Source organism: Anser cygnoides, chromosome 1, assembly GCF_040182565.1.
Source record: "Anser cygnoides isolate HZ-2024a breed goose chromosome 1, Taihu_goose_T2T_genome, whole genome shotgun sequence".
Classification (NCBI taxonomy): domain Eukaryota; kingdom Metazoa; phylum Chordata; class Aves; order Anseriformes; family Anatidae; genus Anser; species Anser cygnoides.
This window is the reverse complement of record NC_089873.1, coordinates 196837866-196857216: the sequence shown is the minus strand read 5'-3', so window position 1 is coordinate 196857216 and position 19351 is coordinate 196837866. Positions and strand designations below refer to the sequence as shown.

The window sequence follows — 19351 nt, the reverse complement described above, 5'->3', positions numbered from 1 at the left end:
GGTATCTAGCATGGACAGCAAGAGCAGTGCCACTGACTAAGGGATGCTCCACCCTCAGGCTACCTGAACCTGTCTGGAAGCCCAGGCAGAACCTTCACTTTAGGAATAACACTGATCACAGTGAGCATTCACTTAAATATCCTACTTCACTACCATCAGCAATTTTTGCTCATCTTCACACTGGAGACGCAACATGATAAATAACATGGCAGCACACATAGGTCTGAGAAAAGCTTTCAGAATTCACATAAGCAATAAATAAACAAAAGAGGTACCCAAGAAAAGAAAAAGAGTAAAAATACCTCATGATATTTTTTCACTGTTTTCCCTGACACACATGTGCAGGATTTCCAGTTCGAAGTTCCACAGCCACAATTTCCTCCGCAGCGCTGGACGAGGAGGCAGCGAGGGAAGAAAACTACATTTGTCAGCTTCAGTTCCTCCCTTAAATTGACAGAGTAGTTTCTTGGAGTGCAGCTGTAACGTTTCACATCATCATTCAGCCTGTCCAGGTCAACTGCAATGCAAAAGAGAGTTCATTAGTAGGGACTGAATGAGACATCACCCCCCCCGCCCCAGTTCATACTGCTCCCTGGGAAGCCAACAACACCAGGTGATGTGGCACTGGTTGGAAAATACGTGAAGTACAGCAGTGATTTCTGACCAGATAAGCATAAACACACCCATTTTAAGTCATTACAGGTGGTCATTCCTGCTCTCATCCTGCCCACACAGACTCCCACAGTAGGGCTCACACAGACTCTAAAGGTGATGAGAAAGCTTGTAATAAAATATTGGCTTGAAAGCTCAAGACTGGTTATTTTATTTGCTCTGCCACCTATCTGCTGAAACTTTGGGTGAGAGATTCCACCTCCACCACTCTCTTCCCTCCCTGATTATAACTTACTTATTGAGATGATGTTATTTTTTATTTTGGGCACAATTTTTTGCCCAACTGTAGGTATACAAAAGGCAAACACTTTAAACAAGGCTCTTCCTGTGGCCAGTAGAGAAATGTCTTTGTAGGGTGATTCATCTCTTCCTCAAAAGGGTCTCTAAAACAGGTGGCACCCCTTGCTTTCCTGAATTGCCTGTCTGTATCATTTGTGGATAGAGGCTAGATACCTCACTTTTAGATGCCTAAATCAATCTAAACAATATTAATTTCAGCCTTTAAGTGCTGTTATAATAGGCATACAAATAGATACAATTAAAACTAATGAGCTTCATTGAATGCCAATAGTTGGTTGATGTTTAAAATGCCTGGTGTCTCTGTGAGATGTATCATGGAAACAAGTAGTAAAGCCAACCATAAAAATGACTTATAGACAATCAACTGTGAGTTTAAGTGCTGTTTCTAGCTTTATCTTGCAAAGCTAAAATAAAACTCAAAAAACTTCTATAAATCCATTTTCCACAATTGTGATGCAGTTAAAAGTAACAAATTCAATTAATTTTATTTCTATAGAAGTTTCCTGATTTCTGTTTCCATCCTTTTCTACTTTCACCTTTTCTTTAGGTTTCTATTCAGCAACTACCTGTTCAAAATCTTAATAATTCATTCAAAATTGGAAGATGTGTGAACCTGTGTTAAGAAGTGAGATCCTCTGGACTGAATCTAAGAGCAAGAAAGAAAATTAAAATGCGTTTTGAACTGATGGAGCTTGAAAGCTGAAGAATTCATCTTTCTTTTATTGAAATCTTAAAATTTCAGGAAAAAAATAGAAAACTGAAAATCAGAAACACTTTCTCACTGACAGATCACTCATTTTTTTTATCAGTGATAAATCACTAAGTAAATTACAATCAGACGATAAATTAATGTGAACAAATAAAAATAACAAAATGACTGGAGGGTACAGAAAACAAAAAATAATCCCCTCCCACTCCAGACAGTATTTGCTAACAGGTATATCAACAGGAAAACAGGAATGGTTTAAATGAGAACTGAGATAACAGTATAGTGTTTGTGAACATATCAGATTTTCACAGGCATGTTTAATAGCTCAACACCATCTCTGGAACTGAGCTCACCTATGCTTGTGCTGTGCTATAAACATGTGAAAACCTCCAGAAAAGTCAGGAGCACTACTGCACTTCATTTTGTCCGTGACTCAGCCCTTGTCACAAAGTAAATTGTGGAAAAAGCTGTGATTTGTAAATATCATCCACCTTTACATTCTGGCCTTGAGATACTCATTGGTTCATGGCAGATATGCAAGAGGCAAGGGTACATAAATGTCATGAGTACTGTTACACAAAATCATAGCAACTTCAGTTTTCTGGCAAGGTGTTATCTCAGTCAAAGGGAATTTAGCAAATAAATTGTGATTTTATAGCAGTTGTGATACATCTCACCATGAAATCTCAGTGGTTCTGTCCAGAGAGCTAGCATCTCTCCAAAAGAGGTATAGATCATCCTCCTGATATAAGCACAAAATCAATGGGGCTGCTGGTATACTCATGCACTGAGAGAAAAATACATCCCGAATGTCCACAGTCAGGACTTAAAAGACCAGGGAATATTGATTTTTTTTGTTTTAACAGATGATATTTTGTTCTCCACTGTCATTCTTCAAAGCCACCCCTTCTCACTGCAGCCTCTCAGGCTAATTCTTCTCACAGGAAAGTGTTTCCCACTCCTCTAAACGTTCTCACCAGGACCTCTGCCATCAACTTTGCTGACTGATAAAGCAAAGGAGTATCTGGCTAATATTCATTTCAACAGATTGGCATGAAGGGAAAAATAATCAAAAGAAAAAGAGAGCAGAAAATATTCTGCCTTGATGATTAATTAGATTTCTTGAGGGGAATGCCCAGGCCATCCACATTCTGCCCCGCAGCAATCCAGGGGAACGGATATCGATACAAGCAGGCTCCTACCAGGACAGGCTGGCCGTGGACAGGGATGGCATTATGTCAATGGTGCATCTCTAGACTGAGAAGAAAATGCTCAAAGGTTTAATTCAGACCTTGATTGCAATGCCTCCCACTGAGGTAACACAGCAAACAAGGCTTCTAGCAACAACCTGGTCATTAAGGAGGGCCCATACCCAGGTGACGTGAACCAGCATCTCTGTCCAGGCGAAGATGTCCAGGGGACAGAACAAAATGTGCTCTATCACAGACTAAATTTCCCCTGAGGCTCAACAGTTCTCATTCGTGCATTGAGCTGATACCTATTATCACTGCTGTGTTATCAGCACAGGAATGAGTCTTTGCAAAGGGACTGGCAGAGAGAGACAGCACCAGCATTTCAAGGACCAGGGTGGGGTCCTTCCTGCAGAGACCGTGTCGCATGTATTAGTTCCAGTACTCAAGCTGCTCGATTTAAATGGCAAGGGTGACCTGGCAGAGGGCTTTCTCTGGAGGAAAGGCTTTACTCACTAGCCCTCAAAAGCCTAGTTTTGATGACTTTCAGAAGTCTTTGCAGGATCTCTCAGACTGTAGCTGAGTCAGTACTGTGGAGAGCTGTTGACTTGCTCAAAGCATAGGAGGGAATAACCAGATAATTAGGATAACTTGCTTTATGCAATATGAAAAGCTCAGCTGTTTTTGATGAGGGCTCAAGGCTTTCATCAGATGCATTTTTCAGGAATTCTGAAATCAATCAGTGGAAAAAAAAATAGTGTATTTTTCCATGTTGAATTATTTTTGAAAAATATACAGGAAATTTTCCAATACAACTGCATGAATTCTCCTTAGTTTCATATTCATAGAATTCTAATAATGACTTGACAGTAGTTCTCAGGACCCCCAATTTCAGAGTTTTCATTTAAGATGTGAATTGTGAGCTTTGGCATATCACAACTCAAGTATCAGAGTCTAGATTGAAACTGACAAATTCCGTAGTGGAAAGGTCTTATTTTAGTGATGCTGAAATTACAAAAATAACTGCAAGCAGAGAAGGAAAGATTAACTAACAGGTTTAAGAGATACACAAGTAATCCTCTACAAAAAAATTGTCTGGAGGTAAACACGTTCTTTTCGACTCTGCTCTAGTGAAACCCAGTGCTTGGTGGGACAAGGAAAGTGTGCAACACCTCTGAACAATGTGTACAGTACTCTAGTAGTATCCTGCTGACACCCAAGAAGAGTTCCTATTGCCTAATTAGCTTTAGAGCATGGTTTGCAACCCCTATAACAAAAGAACATATTTTTTCTCTGAATAACTCTGCTGAAAGCTTCAATATGCATTTTTTTCCCTGTCTTGGGATTGTTTTACTGTCTGGAGCCAGTCTATTCCCTCATCCATATAACAATGAGATTTTACAGTACAGTCAGTTTCATGCATCTCTTCACTGCTGTGACTAAAACGTAACCGAGCCTTGGTGTGATTGGTGTGAAATCCTGCTGCTTTACTTATCAAGGACTGAAACCACTGGAGTCCTTAATTTAAAACTAGAACTAAAAGGTTCTGTAGACTGGATGCAAATAACTTCAAAGTATTATTACAGAATGTCTGCATCAGAGATTCAATTTAAAGGCAAGGCAGACATAAAAAGATGTACTGGAGCAGCAAGCTGGATACTTGGGGTACAATGTTTGCTCCTTCTTCCCTCTTAAATCCTACACTTAAATCCATCCTCATTTTTCAATAGCACTAAGGCATCTGCTTACCTTTAAACATTGATCTTAATCAGAAGTGACCACTGAAATCAGGGACTGCAGCTAATACCATGTCTTGTTTAGAAGCACAGCCTTCAAGATTGGACAGGAGAGAAACCCCGTGCTGCTGGTCACTGATTTTGTTTAAAAAGACAATCTGCTAGGATTTATTTTAATACTGTATCTGTTCCAAATTCATACATGGCTGTTACATTTTCATATTGGAACATTTTATACTTTTTTTTTCATGCATCAGCTACAGACTAGAGCTGAGGTGTAAGAGATGGTATCTACCTCACTCACAGTCCTGTACCATATGTCAAGGCCATCTACAAGACAAGGAGGATTCGAGCAATTGCAGACCAGTCAGGCTAACCATAGTAAAATGAAGGAGTAAATCCTTTTGGAGACAATGTTTAGGCACATGAAAGATAAGAGGTTGACTGGAAATTGCCAGCACAGATTTACAAAGGGCAAAATGTGAGTGACCAATCTGAGAACCTGTTGCGATGAGATGACTTGCTGGTGGAGGGGGAAGCAGCAGATGCTGCCTACCCTGACCTTAGGATTGTTTTTGACACAGTAATCCACAGTATCCTTGCAGCCAAACTGCTGAGATACAATGGGATAGGTGGACTACAAATTGGGCAGATATTGGAAAGATAAGGGGGCTTGCACAAAGTGGTCAGCAAGTCTAGGTACAACTGGTGGCTGGTTGCTAGTGGTGTTCCCAAGGGTTAATGCCAAAGCCAATACTGCTAAAGATTTTCACTAATGACCTGAGGAACAGGATGGTGTGAACCCTCAGCAAGTTTGTCAGTGAAACCAAACTGTGGAAAGTTGTCCGCATGAAGTGGGGCTGCCTTTCAGAAAGACCTTGGCAGGCTAGAGAAATGCGCTGGCAAGAACCACATAAGGTTCAGTGATGACAAATGGAAATTCCCAGACCTGACTTGGAATAATCCAATGCATCATTCCAGACTGGGGACATACTAGATAAGTAGCAGCACTTCAGAAGAAGACGGCATCGTGGTAGGCAGCAGGCTGAACGTGAATCAACTGTTTGCTCTTGTAGAAATAGAGGTTGAATGCTGAGCTGCATTAGGAGAAACATAGATGTCAGGTGAATGTTCCCCTTCATTCAGCTTTTGTGAGGCTGTATCTGGAGTACTGTGTCCAGTTTTGAGCCTCATTCAGCAAAAGGGAAGGATCAACAAACTAGGAGTATAGTGAAGGATGACCAGGATGGTTAAGGAGGGGATCCACAACAGCCACAGTGACGCTGAGGGAACTGGATTTATTTAGTCTGGAGAGAAGACTACAGGACGTTGTAATAATTGTCTCCAGCTGTCTAAAAGGAGCTATGGAGAGGATGGAGCCAGACTCTTCTTGGACGTGCACAGCAAAAAGACAAGGAGCAAAAATCACAAGTTGTAGCAAGGGACCTCTAAAGAAATACTAATCACCATAAGGGTGATTGAACACTGGGACAAATTATCCAAAACATTGTGGAATTGTCCTAGTTGGAAATATGCATAACTTAACTAGAGAAGGCCCTAAGTAACCTGTTCTAAATTTGAAGTTGGTCCTGCTCTGGGCAGAGTTTTGGATGAGCTGATCCACAGAGTGCCCTTGTATCCAAAATTGTTCTGTTAATCTATGATTAATATTAAACTGCCAAGATGGCTATATGTTTGCTGTTTTTCCTGAAAAGGTATCGACATCATCAACTATATGGACAGATATGGTTTAAAAAGTCTGATTATTGCCTGTTGTGAAGGCAATATGGATCTGTGGAACTGGATTTTGGGATGACATTCATCACCAGACTATGTTGACGATAGGCCAACATTAAACACCATCAGTATGCAGAGAGAGTATAAGGCTTAGAACTTCAAAGACGTTAAATGCCTAACTCTCATTGAAGGGATTTACCCACATTATACAGGAAACTGGTGCAGAGACTGCCCAGCTCCCTGACTATTCTCCCCTTCAGAAATCTACGTCACCTCGGGCCTCTTGCCAAAGGCAAGCAACCCACTGCCAATCCTGCTGAAATTTCTAACACTTGTACTCTTTTTGGCAGCTAAATAGACACATGCATGCAAAAGACCTGCACTCGTTACTTTCCCCTGCTCATGTTTTGTGCATCAGCAAGTGATGGAACTGCAGCATGGTATGAGCACTGTGTGCCATGCACGGGTCCAAAGCTCAGTTCTAGCTGACTCTCATCCCCCTTCATGTGTGATTTAGAGTTTGTAACAAAGGTTGTGCTGCTGTTTTTATTCTGACTCTTGACATTTAAAAATTCCTCCTATACATTATGGACTTTCTCAGAGACCTATGAATGTATTGCACCCCTTATCCCCAGAATTTGTACTTCTGTGTATGTCAGAGCTGTGTCAGGTAGTGCAGAAATATTGCACAAGTGGTCAAAGAAGTTCAGAGCAGTGCTGCAGCTGACTGCAGTCATGGTGTGCTTCAGCCTGAGTTGGAAAATTCAGTCCCGTACATACAGTAAAGAGTTAAATCTTCCACTGATCAAATTACCAAAATACATCAACACCGATGAAATTCTTCTCCATACCAAGTGTTGATCAAACCCTGTGGCTTTTAGTCTTCAGCACATATGGTTAAAGGCAATCAGTGCTCCCCTGTACATGCTTAATGAATCACAATAAGCACTATGTTAAATATACCTGAAAACTTTGGGAGATGCCCAAGTCTTTTTTGTGGGAACTAGGGAAAAGATGCTGTGATTTGGATTTACTACAGAACCACAATGCCAAGATGAATCTACTTGATACGGCAACTATTATTTTAGAAGAATGAGAGAGCAGAATTTCAGTGGGATTATAACTGTCTGCATGAAACAATGTTCACAATATATAGGCTTATTATAGACTAGCAAACCAATTATCAGCTGCGGTATGGGTCAAGTAGCAAAATCAGGCCAAACCAATGTCGTAAATGGACATAGCTTCATTGAAATCAATGGAACTGAACAGCTTATTCCAGTGATAAATAATATGCTGCAAGTTTCACTAGCTTTTTTAAAAAAGGGCTTAATAAGAAAAGCTTTCACTGCAGTGGCCAACAGTAATGCCATGTAAAGCATGAGGGAAAATCTCATTTGAGATTAAGACTATGAAATGAATGAGTGTGTGCCATTTGCATGTAACAGATAAAGTGTTTCCTAACTGAGGAAGAGAGGAAGAAGTATACTGTTTTTTTAAGCACAGGGAATACTTTATATTAGCAGCTACTTGAGAAGGTATTCCATCTAGTCAGAATATTCACATGTGCCATGAATGAGCATGCATTCAGAATTTGTGATGCCTGCACTCCCTGTCTGGTGCACTGAAACTTGCTGGCAGCCGTCCCAGAACCTTTCAAGGAAGAGTACATGGATGTCTGCAGTAATTTATTGGCCACTGTTTGCAAACCCCTGAGAAATGACATTCCTGGGTTCAAATTTTAACTTCTTGCTAGAGCATTGTAAACAGTAATAATTAAAAGGTATTGTTAAGTACATGGTGCTACTTGCTTGATATACAGGGAACCTGTATGGCAGTGGATGGCAGCAACATTCTGATAAGACTTGTGGTCTCACCTTGCTATTCCCCTTCTAGGGAGCAGTTTGGCTATGCTAGCAAGTGTTTATTTATTTAACTTGTAAAGCTGTCATTGCAGACAGATGTTATTACAAGAATGTCCCACCTGATTAATTTCTTCTGATAGCCAAAGGCTTCCTGCATACTGTTTCTCAAAAAGAAAATGATCTCAGAGGCATGTGTAGTCTTGCTCATTACCAGAATGTATCCACAGATGTTCCTGTTTCCTAGGTCTATTTATTAAAAAAAGAAAAAACACATTTATTTCTAAAGATGACCCCTTTCTTTATGTAACATCCCCTAGACATTTGGATCTAATTCTATGATGAGAAACTGAACTTTTTCTTTCTCTTTTCCTTCTTCCTAGATTTTTAAACAAAGGTCATTTCACAGGCAGAGGTCTTTTTCTTTCTTTCTTTTTCTTTTTCTTTTTTCTTTTTCTTTTTCTTTTTCTTTTTCTTTTTCTTTTTCTTTTTCTTTTTTCTTTTTCTTTTTCTTTTTCTTTTCCTTTTTTCTTTTTCTTTTTCTTTTTCTTTTTCTTTTTTTAACTTCTAAAGCATTTTTAATGAGATATAAAATTCAGAGTGAATAACAAAAGATAAATGCAAACAAGCATGTGGCAAAAGTTAAATGATGTTTAACTGATAGTTGGAACTGTTTACAGCAGCATGTCTGAGGAGCTCTTCTAGTAGTATCAAGCAGATACACTGATGCTTTCAAAAAAACCAAACTGTTGGATGAACAAATTTCCTTCAAACACTTCTAAATGTTCCTTATGATTCCCTAAAAGAACAGAGACCTATTTGTCTAGAAGTTCAACACAATTGCAGAGTATGGCCATTTTCTTTTTTATATGTGCTGGTGTTCTTGCTAAGAACAGTATAAAATAACCCAATAGCTAGTGACAGCCTTTTAGAGAAGTTTTGTATTTGTAACAGCCAAATTACTATGACACTGGGGTCAGCTACAACATATTACAGCAAAGCAAAAGGAATTACTTTAAAAGATATACTTTATTTGGTGTGACCTGCTTTTTCCTGAGAGTCTAGTATGAGCCTAAGGCTGAATATTCATACTTTCAGAGTTTCTAAAATGCATCAGTGACGAGCAAACCTTTTTGAGTACAGTTAAAACTGCTGCAAAGCTTTTTGAAACCTCTACTTGTCCTATTTTCATGTAGAAGGTGTACACTGTAGTTTATAGCTTATACAAGACCTCTCATGTAAGGATTTTGAAAACGCAAGTGTGTATCTTCCCCTTTCTTTTCTGCCTTTTTATTCTAGTCTAGGTATCACTGTGATTCTATACTTAACTTCTATACTAGCGTGTTAGTCACTCCATTGACTAACAGAAAACTTCACTGAACATATGTAGAATTACATTTCAAACTTTATGTGGTTATTAACAAGACACATCTGATAACAGTATCCCACCTGAGTGGTGTAATTAGAATGCAACACATTTAACTCAATAGAGTTGTATCAGTGTTGTAGAGGTGTGAGATCAGATATTGTAGATGGAATAGAGTTATCATATATATAAAGATAAATTTAATCAACAAAGCCTTCACCTTTCAGGTTGTTGCAGGAGGAATCCAGGGAAGGACTGGTCTTATCAATGTCTATAAATGCATGAATGAAGTAAAGATGGAGCCAGAGTCTTCTTTGAAAGGACAAGAGGTATTGGATAAATTGCAACATAGGAAAATCTACTTAAACATTGAAAAAAACAATCAAACAAACACTACTTTTGTTGTCGTTGTTGTTGTTCTGAGGGTGGTCAGACACTGCCACAGGTTGTGGAGTCTCTATCCTTGGAGATATTCAAAACTCTAGTGGACGTGATCCCAAGCAACTTGCTGCAGATGGCCCTGCCTTGAACAGGGAGGTTGGATTAGGCAATCTCTTGAGGTGCTTTCCCACTTCATCTAATCCATGAGTCAGTAAATTTAAGCTTTGCTAAAACACTGTGCTTGTTTCCTTAACTGTGATCCTTATCTTTGTGAATTATTGATTGCCAAATTAAGAAAAAAATACCATTTAAATGTCCTTTATTATATATCTCTGTTATCAGAACTGATATTCAGCAACACTGCCTCTTAAACTCAATTTTCTGGCACAATTTGGTATGGGCAGAGAGTCGGATAGGAGTGAGAACATTACCAATTTATTTATATCATTTATTTGACATGTTCTGAAAATATTGTGAAAGGTAGGCAGAGATTACATGAAATTGTTCTAATCTACTTCACAGCTGTTCTAACTAAGGATAAAGAATAAAACCCAGCTTCCAAAGCTGGAAGTAGAAACAGATATCTGAAATAAATAATGATATAATCTACTGCTGTCTTTACTGCAAGGTTATCTGAGTGCCTATAAACATTCCTCAGAGATCCACAGTGTCTGTGTTTAAAATCCACCAAGCATTTCTAATTTAAAGACTTGTTAAAGCTATTCCCTACTTCTGACATCATCCAAGAACAAGTCTTTAATCTTGTCAGAAGTTTATGACAAAAGACAAATTCTTAACTGTTTTTTTTTAAAGATTTGATTGTGTTGAGGTACTTTTGTCCAGAGGGCTGCTAATATTTAGGGAATTTGGCCTTTAGTTTGAAGACAAAAGAAAAACTGTTGTGAAACTTTTTTTTCCTTTTATTTTTTTTCCCCTGGTGTTTATTACTGTAGTTAAACCAAAAATGAATAAATAAATAAATAGAACAAAATCTTAAATAAATAAACCAAAAACATTAAAACAATAATGAAGAAACCCTTATACACCTGAATTTTCTGAGCACTAACAGAAAATCAAACTGATGTCTATAGCCTACGTGATCAGCCTACATAAGCATCAGATGCTATTTTCTATATATGTTGTCACGTATACATACGGGGTACAAGGCCAAATATGCTCTGAGGATCAAACATTTGGAGAGCAGAAACAGTACAAGATCCAGGTTTCTAATCACCTTCATTAAAATCAAAACAGTCATTTTATTTCTGTGGTATGCATGTCTATCAGTGCTGATTCCAGCCTGGATAGGATACATACTTTTCATGTTTTACAGACCCCTAAAAGAGATCAAACTGATCTCTGATGCTGTTGCAGTCAGGTGATCTTTTCACAAAAGATGGAGTGTTGTGGTTGCCTGAAATTTTTGATGTGCTAAAATGGAGTGAAGTAAAGAGGGACAGCTTTCTTTAGATGGGTGCTCAGGGCTTTTCACAGATTTCTTTAAGTGCTGAACCAAAAAACAGAGATAGTCAACACATTTTGGAAACCGCAGCCCAAGCTGGCTGCGTAACTACTAATATACTGTATGTTCCTGCAGTCATTCTCCTGCACCAAGGTCAAAAGGCATGGGAGAGCCCACCTCTCTGCCACTAGCCTCTTGCACTCCAAGACAGGATGGCCACATGTACACTGACCACTGCTAATGTCATTCTACCTCTGCCAACTCATGCCCACCAATGACCTAGGAAAATGACTCTTTAAATAGTGTTTCTTTATCAGTATGGGTTTCCTAGTTTACCATCTCTTTGCTCTGCCATTTGGTGGATTATTTGAACTAACAGAAGAAAACAAGAAACATAACCCAGAAATGCATGCTTTGCTCAATTACTAACAAAGATGTTAAACCATAGTAATGTTTGCCGCCAACAAAATGAAAAACTGTGAGATGCTCACATCCTAAAAAAACAGCTGCATATACAGGTGTCTGCACCAGATGCTTTCCTAAACACAATGTGATAAAAGTGATTATTTCTCACTCAACAGAGAACAATCCCAAAGCAGGGTATTTAACGGAGGATGATAGTGCAGGTAATTAGGAGCCCCATGCCTTACACATAAAGTAATGCTTAAGAAGGTGAAGCTGAGAACCATCTGCACTTTACACAAAGGCCTATGGTTGTGTTTGTGGATTTATCATAATGATAGGCAGTTTTCATACTGATTTCTCAGGTGAGATCCTACTCAGTCAGAAAATGATTAAGGATTAAATGACTTATTTGTAGTTGTAACAGGTGATAGCTTGTCCTATGGCCCCAAAAGGAAAATAGGCATCAGAATCTCATACTTGATCTAAAGACATTTCTGTGAGGAGTGAAGGAATAGCCTGGTTTTCCCCAAAAATTTATATATTATGTCTTTTCTTACCTTTGGACTTCCTGTCATGGTAGCTTCTGCCTCGATAGTGGTGGCCACTGTCTGTGTACAAATTCTCCAGATCTTCTTGCCAGGAGTCTGGATTAAAGTGTTTGAGCAGATCCTCCACTGTGTCAAATGCAGCAATGGTCTGATCCAGCGCTTCTGCTGTGAGCGTAGGGTCAGTCACTGATGGAGAGGGATAGGAGACCCCCTAAGAGTGACATACATCTCAGTGTACTTGGAATAAGTTACAACACCAATCAAAACAGTTGACAACATTATTGTCTTGTTTCTGACTGAAACAGGTACTTTGGGCCATCTTTTGAAGTCCTTCACTCGGTCAGGCTGTGTTATGCCTGCGTTTTATTTTGCAAGAAGCAAACAAACTCCTGGTGAAATCCAGGAGGAGGTCTGGGGAGAGGCAGTACCACTACTGCTAGATTGTCCACTTTTGCTGTCCTCAAAGGACATGATGGTTTGCACACGTGCAAAGATATTGTGGAAATGCCTTTTGAAACCACTATGATGGCCATGATAACAGAATGGAGGTGCGTTGTAGTGCTGGGGTGGTGCCTTCTCATCTCTGCCAGGTCTGTAGGTAAATCTGAAAGAGGCTGATCAGAAACCACAGCAGAGAAAGACAAAGGCAGCAACTTCTCTAGATTTTCTTTCCCTCCTTGGTCAGTTTGGACTACAAGTTTGGCTAGGTTAAAGACTTGAAAAGATGGCTCTTTATTCCCAAGAACGAAACCTGTTATGAAATATTGATGAATGTAAATTTTACCACCCTTTTACCAAAACCAAAAGTTACTTAAAAAGATGAAAACATGGTATTTGGATCTCAGCAATGTAGGAATGAATATTGGGATTACCAACAAAGTCATATCCTCACAACAATATCACAATACCATATGGAATATTATTTCTAAGCAGGAAGAGCCAAGTACCACATTCTGAGCACACTTTGTTCCCACTGAATTTGTCACACAACTTAACTTTGCAGAAAGACTGCAGTGATTTCATTTTTACTGGAATTAACTTTAAACATTTTTCATAATCATCAGTTAGAATCACAGTATTCAGAATCCTGATACCACATTTTTCCTTGTCCAAGCACAAAGCCTCATAACAACCGTGTAAAAGATGCACAAGAAAAACTATTAATGCAGATCTGTTACTTTCTGAAGAAACACAATCAAAATAGCTGCTTTTGTCCAATAAAAAGCGTAATGTAACACAAGTGTTTTGTTTGGATTATTATTATTGTTATTATTTTTTAAGTTAAGACATTGGGGCAAAGCCCTGGAAAATGAAAGAACCCTTTTCTCTTCTGAAAATCTAGCTCTGAAGTAATGTAGCAGAAACATGCCATTTAAAATTAATGGCCCCCCAAAAATAGTTTTTTGCCTGATCTCCCAAGTAAATACATATGTTAAACCATTAATCTTTGTGATTAACTTCACTCAGTTGGGTAGCAATGAAAGTCTCGACTCATCTAAGTGAAGTTACTTGCATGTTTGCAGGATTGTGTCCTTCAATGGTGGCTAAAATAGTTTCGAAGTAATAATCTTTTTGTCTTTTCCTGTTAGATATATCACAAAATTTACAATCCTTGATATTTTACTGCATATATTTGCTGAAAGTATGGACAGTCCAAATCATTGTTTCACAAGAAAGAGAAGTTGAAAACATTACAATGGTGTGGTCAAGAAAGCATAGCTGCACTTTACTGCTTATTGCCAACAGCACAAGAAGATTCTGAGGGCCACTTGTGCCTGTAATGCCTCTACAATGCAGTTCTGAGACACAGTGCAGATGGCTCTAAAAATTCATGACCCACTAAAAGGGAAGGCATACCTCAAAGCATCTCTCCTGACTTCTAAGTGGCTCAGAGTAGAGACTGACAAAGAGACGGAAACCCCAGGAGATGAAAAGCTCACACCAGTAAAGTGAACACAGTGTTGTGATCTAAAACAATGCGGCAGGACGGACAGTGCTGTCGCTGAGCATGATGCAGTGTACTAATGCAGTCTTTGAGGTTACAAAAGAAAAATACTTTGAAATGCTACTTGTTTATTGAGGAGAGCTAACGGGAGCTCATGGCTGGTCTGTGACTGCAGCCCAACTGGGAAAGGCCAGCCCCTGGCTCCCTTTCTAAAGTGAGAGAGGGAGGGAAGAGGTGCAATGATGCTGAAGAAATAGCACAAAAAAATGGTCTGCTCTGACAACCCAGTGACAATCAGAAAGGAAATCCAAGCGTGTATGAGCATGCTGCTGTCCAGGGACCGCCCTGTGACATGGATACATCCCCCTTCTCAGCAGTTTAACTAAAGCCTATGTTTCTGAAACAAGAAGGAGGGGTTAACAGACATAGAATGGCAGACAACACAAGAGTTTTTTTCAGGTGTTCAACTGTGCTTTTCATAGCAGAACTGCAGGTCAGGCTGTGAATTTGTAAGGCATGTCAAACGAACACAGACAGCAGGGATTCCCCATTTTCTTTCAGTATAAAAGGCCCTACTCAAGAGATTTGCACAACCTAGTTCGCACACAGAAGAAAGCTTAACTTTTTTCTTGGTGACAGCCAAATCAAGAGGAATTATTGCAACAGCTCAGATAACCTACTGGCAGCGACATCATGTGACAAGCCCAAAAGTAACTTCAAAGCTGCCAACCCAACTGCCTCTCTTTTGTCCTGCCAAGAACGAAACACTAGCTGCAGAAGAGCTTGGCTCGTTGTAATCTGGCTTCTGAGATCGCATCCAAAGAGAGGGCAAGAAGCGGTGAATAGCGAAGATTTTCCATATAATGTACCTCTTCTACGTTTCTTAAAAACACTGAGCACATTTTTAATTTCATGCGATTTAAAGCTACCTTTCCTGTTAGTGCTCTTATCCATAATTTCTATTGCTTTTCCCCCATTCTTTTATATTTTCTATCTGTATTGTGAAGCTGGCAGGCTTTTCAATGTGCATCACAGTTATCTGTTGGTCATAATATCACTTCAGAAATAATGGAAGCTAAACCAATAAGGATAGAATTATTTATTTATTTAATTTATTTTTTTTTTTTCTGGGTTGGCCATGCTGGGATCAGGGCAGAACTATTGGTTTTAGCTTTCTGAGAGAAAACAAGAAATATGGTTTTGTGCCTGATATAACCTCAGACAAGGAAGAAAGCATTTGCTCACCTTAAGTTTTCATTCTAAGCATTGCAAGTAATCCAGATCCTAAAATGGGTCTTAATGTTACCTGTGGGTTTCAGTAACAAAACACATCTGTCACGCTAACTTACTATCAGCAGAACAGTATGTCATCTTGCCAGCAACTGACAGGTCCAAGTTTGTCCTTCTGCCCCCTCAGAACCACAGCAGAATCACTAAACCTTTCTCACTTGAAGAATTTGCATGCTCTCAGACTTTTTGCCTTGATATTTTTGGGAAAAATTACTCAACCTCTCCACCTTATTTTCCCTGAGGATAAAAAAGGGCTAGTGGAGGAAATGCACACCAAGTGAAGGATGGTATTTTTAACTGGATTGCATGGCAAAAACAAAGAGACAGGAGTTCTGTTACTGGTTTAGCTGTAGGCTTCTTCGTGACGGTGGCCATCAACATTCTACCTGTAATATTGGCACTGAACTTCCCTGCCTCTAATACATTAACAACAGTTTTTCAGAAAAGAGACGTAGAAGATAAAACATTTTTTTTTCAACATGAAAAAATACTGGCTTATTTTTTGACATATTGTGACATTATGATGTTAAGGAGGATAATTATCATGGCGTTTACCATATACATGATCTCATTTTCATAGCTACCTGATGAGGGAGCCCTGAGCTTACATTTTCAAACATCAGTCTACCAAATTTTAAAACAAAATATTCTATCAGATATATATATATATTTTTTCCAATTCTATGTTAGAACGAAAAATTAATTTGTGTCTTTTAGCAAAATAGTCTCTTAGTATCTCCTTCTTAGCATACCCAGTAGACCTCAGTCCTGCTAACATTGCTACTGAGGACTTTCAGCACAATTAATTCAAGTCTATCATAGCATTTTCATCAAGGACAAATGTCAGCTGCAAACTCAAGAGTAAATGCAGGTGAGATTGGCATAGACTCTTAATTTTGGCACTACAAAATTTTCTCTCTACTCATCGTCTGTCTTGGACACTAATCAGTAGAATTTACCCATATTTTATTTACTGTTCCTCCACTGGCAACTCCTCATAACTACTGTATCAAAGGTGCCATCAGTAAACTTTCGTCCACAAATGCTCCAAACGTTGTCATTGGTCTCAAGTCTGCTTTGAGCACTTATGTGTTTGAGGAGTTTGTAAGACCTGTGACATGGTTTTGACCAGCCAGAATGGTGCACAGAAAAGGACTGTCCATAATATGAGATCTGATGATACCTTGCTATTCCCCACAATGTGGACCCAGAATACAAATTTACTTGAGAAATGTAGGAGGGGACAGATTTTTATCCAATGACACAAATTGAGTGTGATGAAAAGAAAAATAATTGTACACTGGCTTCCTTTTTTTGTTTGTTTTTGTTTTTCTGAGTCACAATTCATTGATGAATATGGAGACTTTTAGATACAGTATTATATTACAAACACTTAAAAAATCTCATATCGACAATAAAAAGCTAAATCCCTTTTTCTACCAGCCTGCTATAAGTATGATCTTCTATTTAGGTCAAGACATTTTACCACTGAAAATCCTAAGGAGTTTGTATCTTGTATTTTCATCTTGACAAGATGAATTTGGAAGCAAGAAATGTTTCCCAATGGCTATCTCATGTGGTTACAACAGCTGATGGCATATTTTGAATCTTTTCTCCTTAAAAACACAGTGGTTAAAAAGCATAAGTTTGTTAAACACTTATTTTATCCTCTGCCAAAGGTGAACACATGGCTTCTCTGTGTAGGTACCATAATAGTGATTTGGATTCATGCCATTCTATCAATCTATTTGTGGGCAAAATAGTAACAAGCTACTTACTGAGACAGAGCTTGTGACTGACTCCCAGTTGGTTTCTGAGGCTGCATGCTGGAAATCATCCTAAGGGGAAAAACCCACAGGAAAAATCACCGTTAAGGCAATGTCCTGAATTAACTATAGAACCTAAAATGTCTCAGCATTCAATGTCTGTCACCTTTTTGAACCCTATTCCACGAAAGAGGAATTGCCATGTATCATTCCTAAACCTTTCCACAGGATAATGCTACTTGTATTCAGGTTCCTCCCTTCTTGTTCTTTATAAATTAGCTCCTTGTAAGCTTGTTGAGGCAAGGCTAGGTATTATTATTGTTTGTAATATGTTTTTCTTCGTAACAGGACCTAACTTCTAACAAGTATTAACCACCTCTGCATGTATACAATCAGAGTGTAATGCTGTTTCCCAAACTGACCCATTCTGGAAAGAATGTGGACATACCCTGGTATGTCATGGTGAAAAGCAGGGTAATGTATTCCTTTTGAAACGTAGTCCTAACATGACTGTACTGCTTTTGGTGCTTGTGCTGAGCAGGACTTGCTCATCTGTGCGGAGCACTGAATGGCACTATGCCCTTTATGTCAACAGCCACAGCCACAGTACATTCACATTAGAAGCGTCATATCACAAAACCCTGGGCTTTTATGATTAATTTGAGCATGGGCATAGGATCTATCTAATCTACCTTTGGACATCTACAAAGCAAACATCTAAGCTAGTCATTCTTTCAATTACAGTCAAGTAAGACTAGCATTTTTAGGCTGTAAATCACCTGATCTATTTTAGATGCCTAATTTGGGATGACAATAATCGGATCCTAAAAATGCTTTTTTTTTTCCCTCTCCATTGTCTATAAAGGCAGCCCTGGGGTGATTAGAGTAGATACAGATTTCAACATTATAGATATTGACCTGTGGTCAGCTGAATACCAACTCGCTTGTCTGACCAGTGACGGGCAATCATTACTTAAATAATGAATAACCCATTTCTTTAATCTTTGGGCAGATTTACTTATTTCCAACTAGAATAATTAAACTAAGAAAAATGAAGGAAAAAGGCAGCATTAGAGAATGTTTATTTAACATACACATGCAGAGAAATGCTAATGATCAGCATGAATGGGCACATAAAGAAAGCAGACTGAAGTGATAGCGTACCAAGATTTTAGTTTCTAATGACAGAATTCGTGATGAAAGTGTTTAAAGAAGAACGATCAATGCCTGGTCTCACTTTACACTGACTCAGTCTCTGCTATGTACTTTTTAAGTTGACAACTTAAAGGGAAAATGGAAGACTAAATAATCAGCTGGTGCTCTCAACACCACATTGGACCATACACATATTCACATGTTCATTATTTCTTATGAATGCAAAAGAGAAAATTGATCACATAATCTGAGAGATCAACAATAAATTTCTCCATTTGTCAAGAAAGAACAGAGCTGCTTTCAGATACAAACTTCATATACATGGTATTTACTGTTTTTCATCTGCTATAGAAAAATATTAAAATGCCCTAAAAGTCACAAGACTGTTTATTCATTATTGTTACTGTTTTTTTCTTCCTTAAAATGTTCATTTCTCAAACTTGTGTCTGCAAAACTGTAGTAATTTCTTTAATACTTAAGATTAGTAGAAATTAAGCAACCCCATCAAACTATACTGTCACTAAGTGATCACTGAAACTGCACGGCTATTAAAATGTTAATAATTACAGGGGTCATTTCTTCTAGGAGTACAGAAGCAAAATGTTATCTGTGAAAATTTTCCTGCAGGTATTTTATAAAGAGTAAACAGATCTACAAATGGTGTGATCAAATCATAAAAAATTCAGGAGTAGTGGGCTACCTTAGCCACATTCTCTACAAATTTGGTTGCCCAGTTATTGACAAGGCATGCTTTGATGTACATGGACATGGATTTTAAAAGCTCATGGATCCTCTGGTAGTAGTTGTCAGTTGCAAAATTTGGAAAT

The 19351-nt window shown here is 38.6% G+C and overlaps 1 protein-coding gene across 6 annotated transcripts in view; it reads right to left on the bottom strand.

Annotated features, from left to right (window-relative positions):
* Nucleotides 1-19351, bottom strand: part of PDGFD (platelet derived growth factor D) — a 144232-nt gene that overhangs the window by 14178 nt on the left and 110703 nt on the right. For 4 of the 6 annotated variants that reach the window (XM_048078197.2, XM_048078199.2, XM_048078196.2 and 1 more), the window contains 3 exons: nucleotides 17382-17441; nucleotides 12378-12579; nucleotides 303-517 (listed from right to left, as the gene is read on the bottom strand). In XM_048078197.2, coding sequence (XP_047934154.1) covers nucleotides 303-517; nucleotides 12378-12579; nucleotides 17382-17441 — 477 coding nt within the window. The remainder of the gene's footprint in view (nucleotides 1-302; nucleotides 518-12377; nucleotides 12580-17381; nucleotides 17442-19351) is intronic. The other 2 variants (XM_048078200.2, XM_048078201.2) reach the window with 1 other exon arrangement.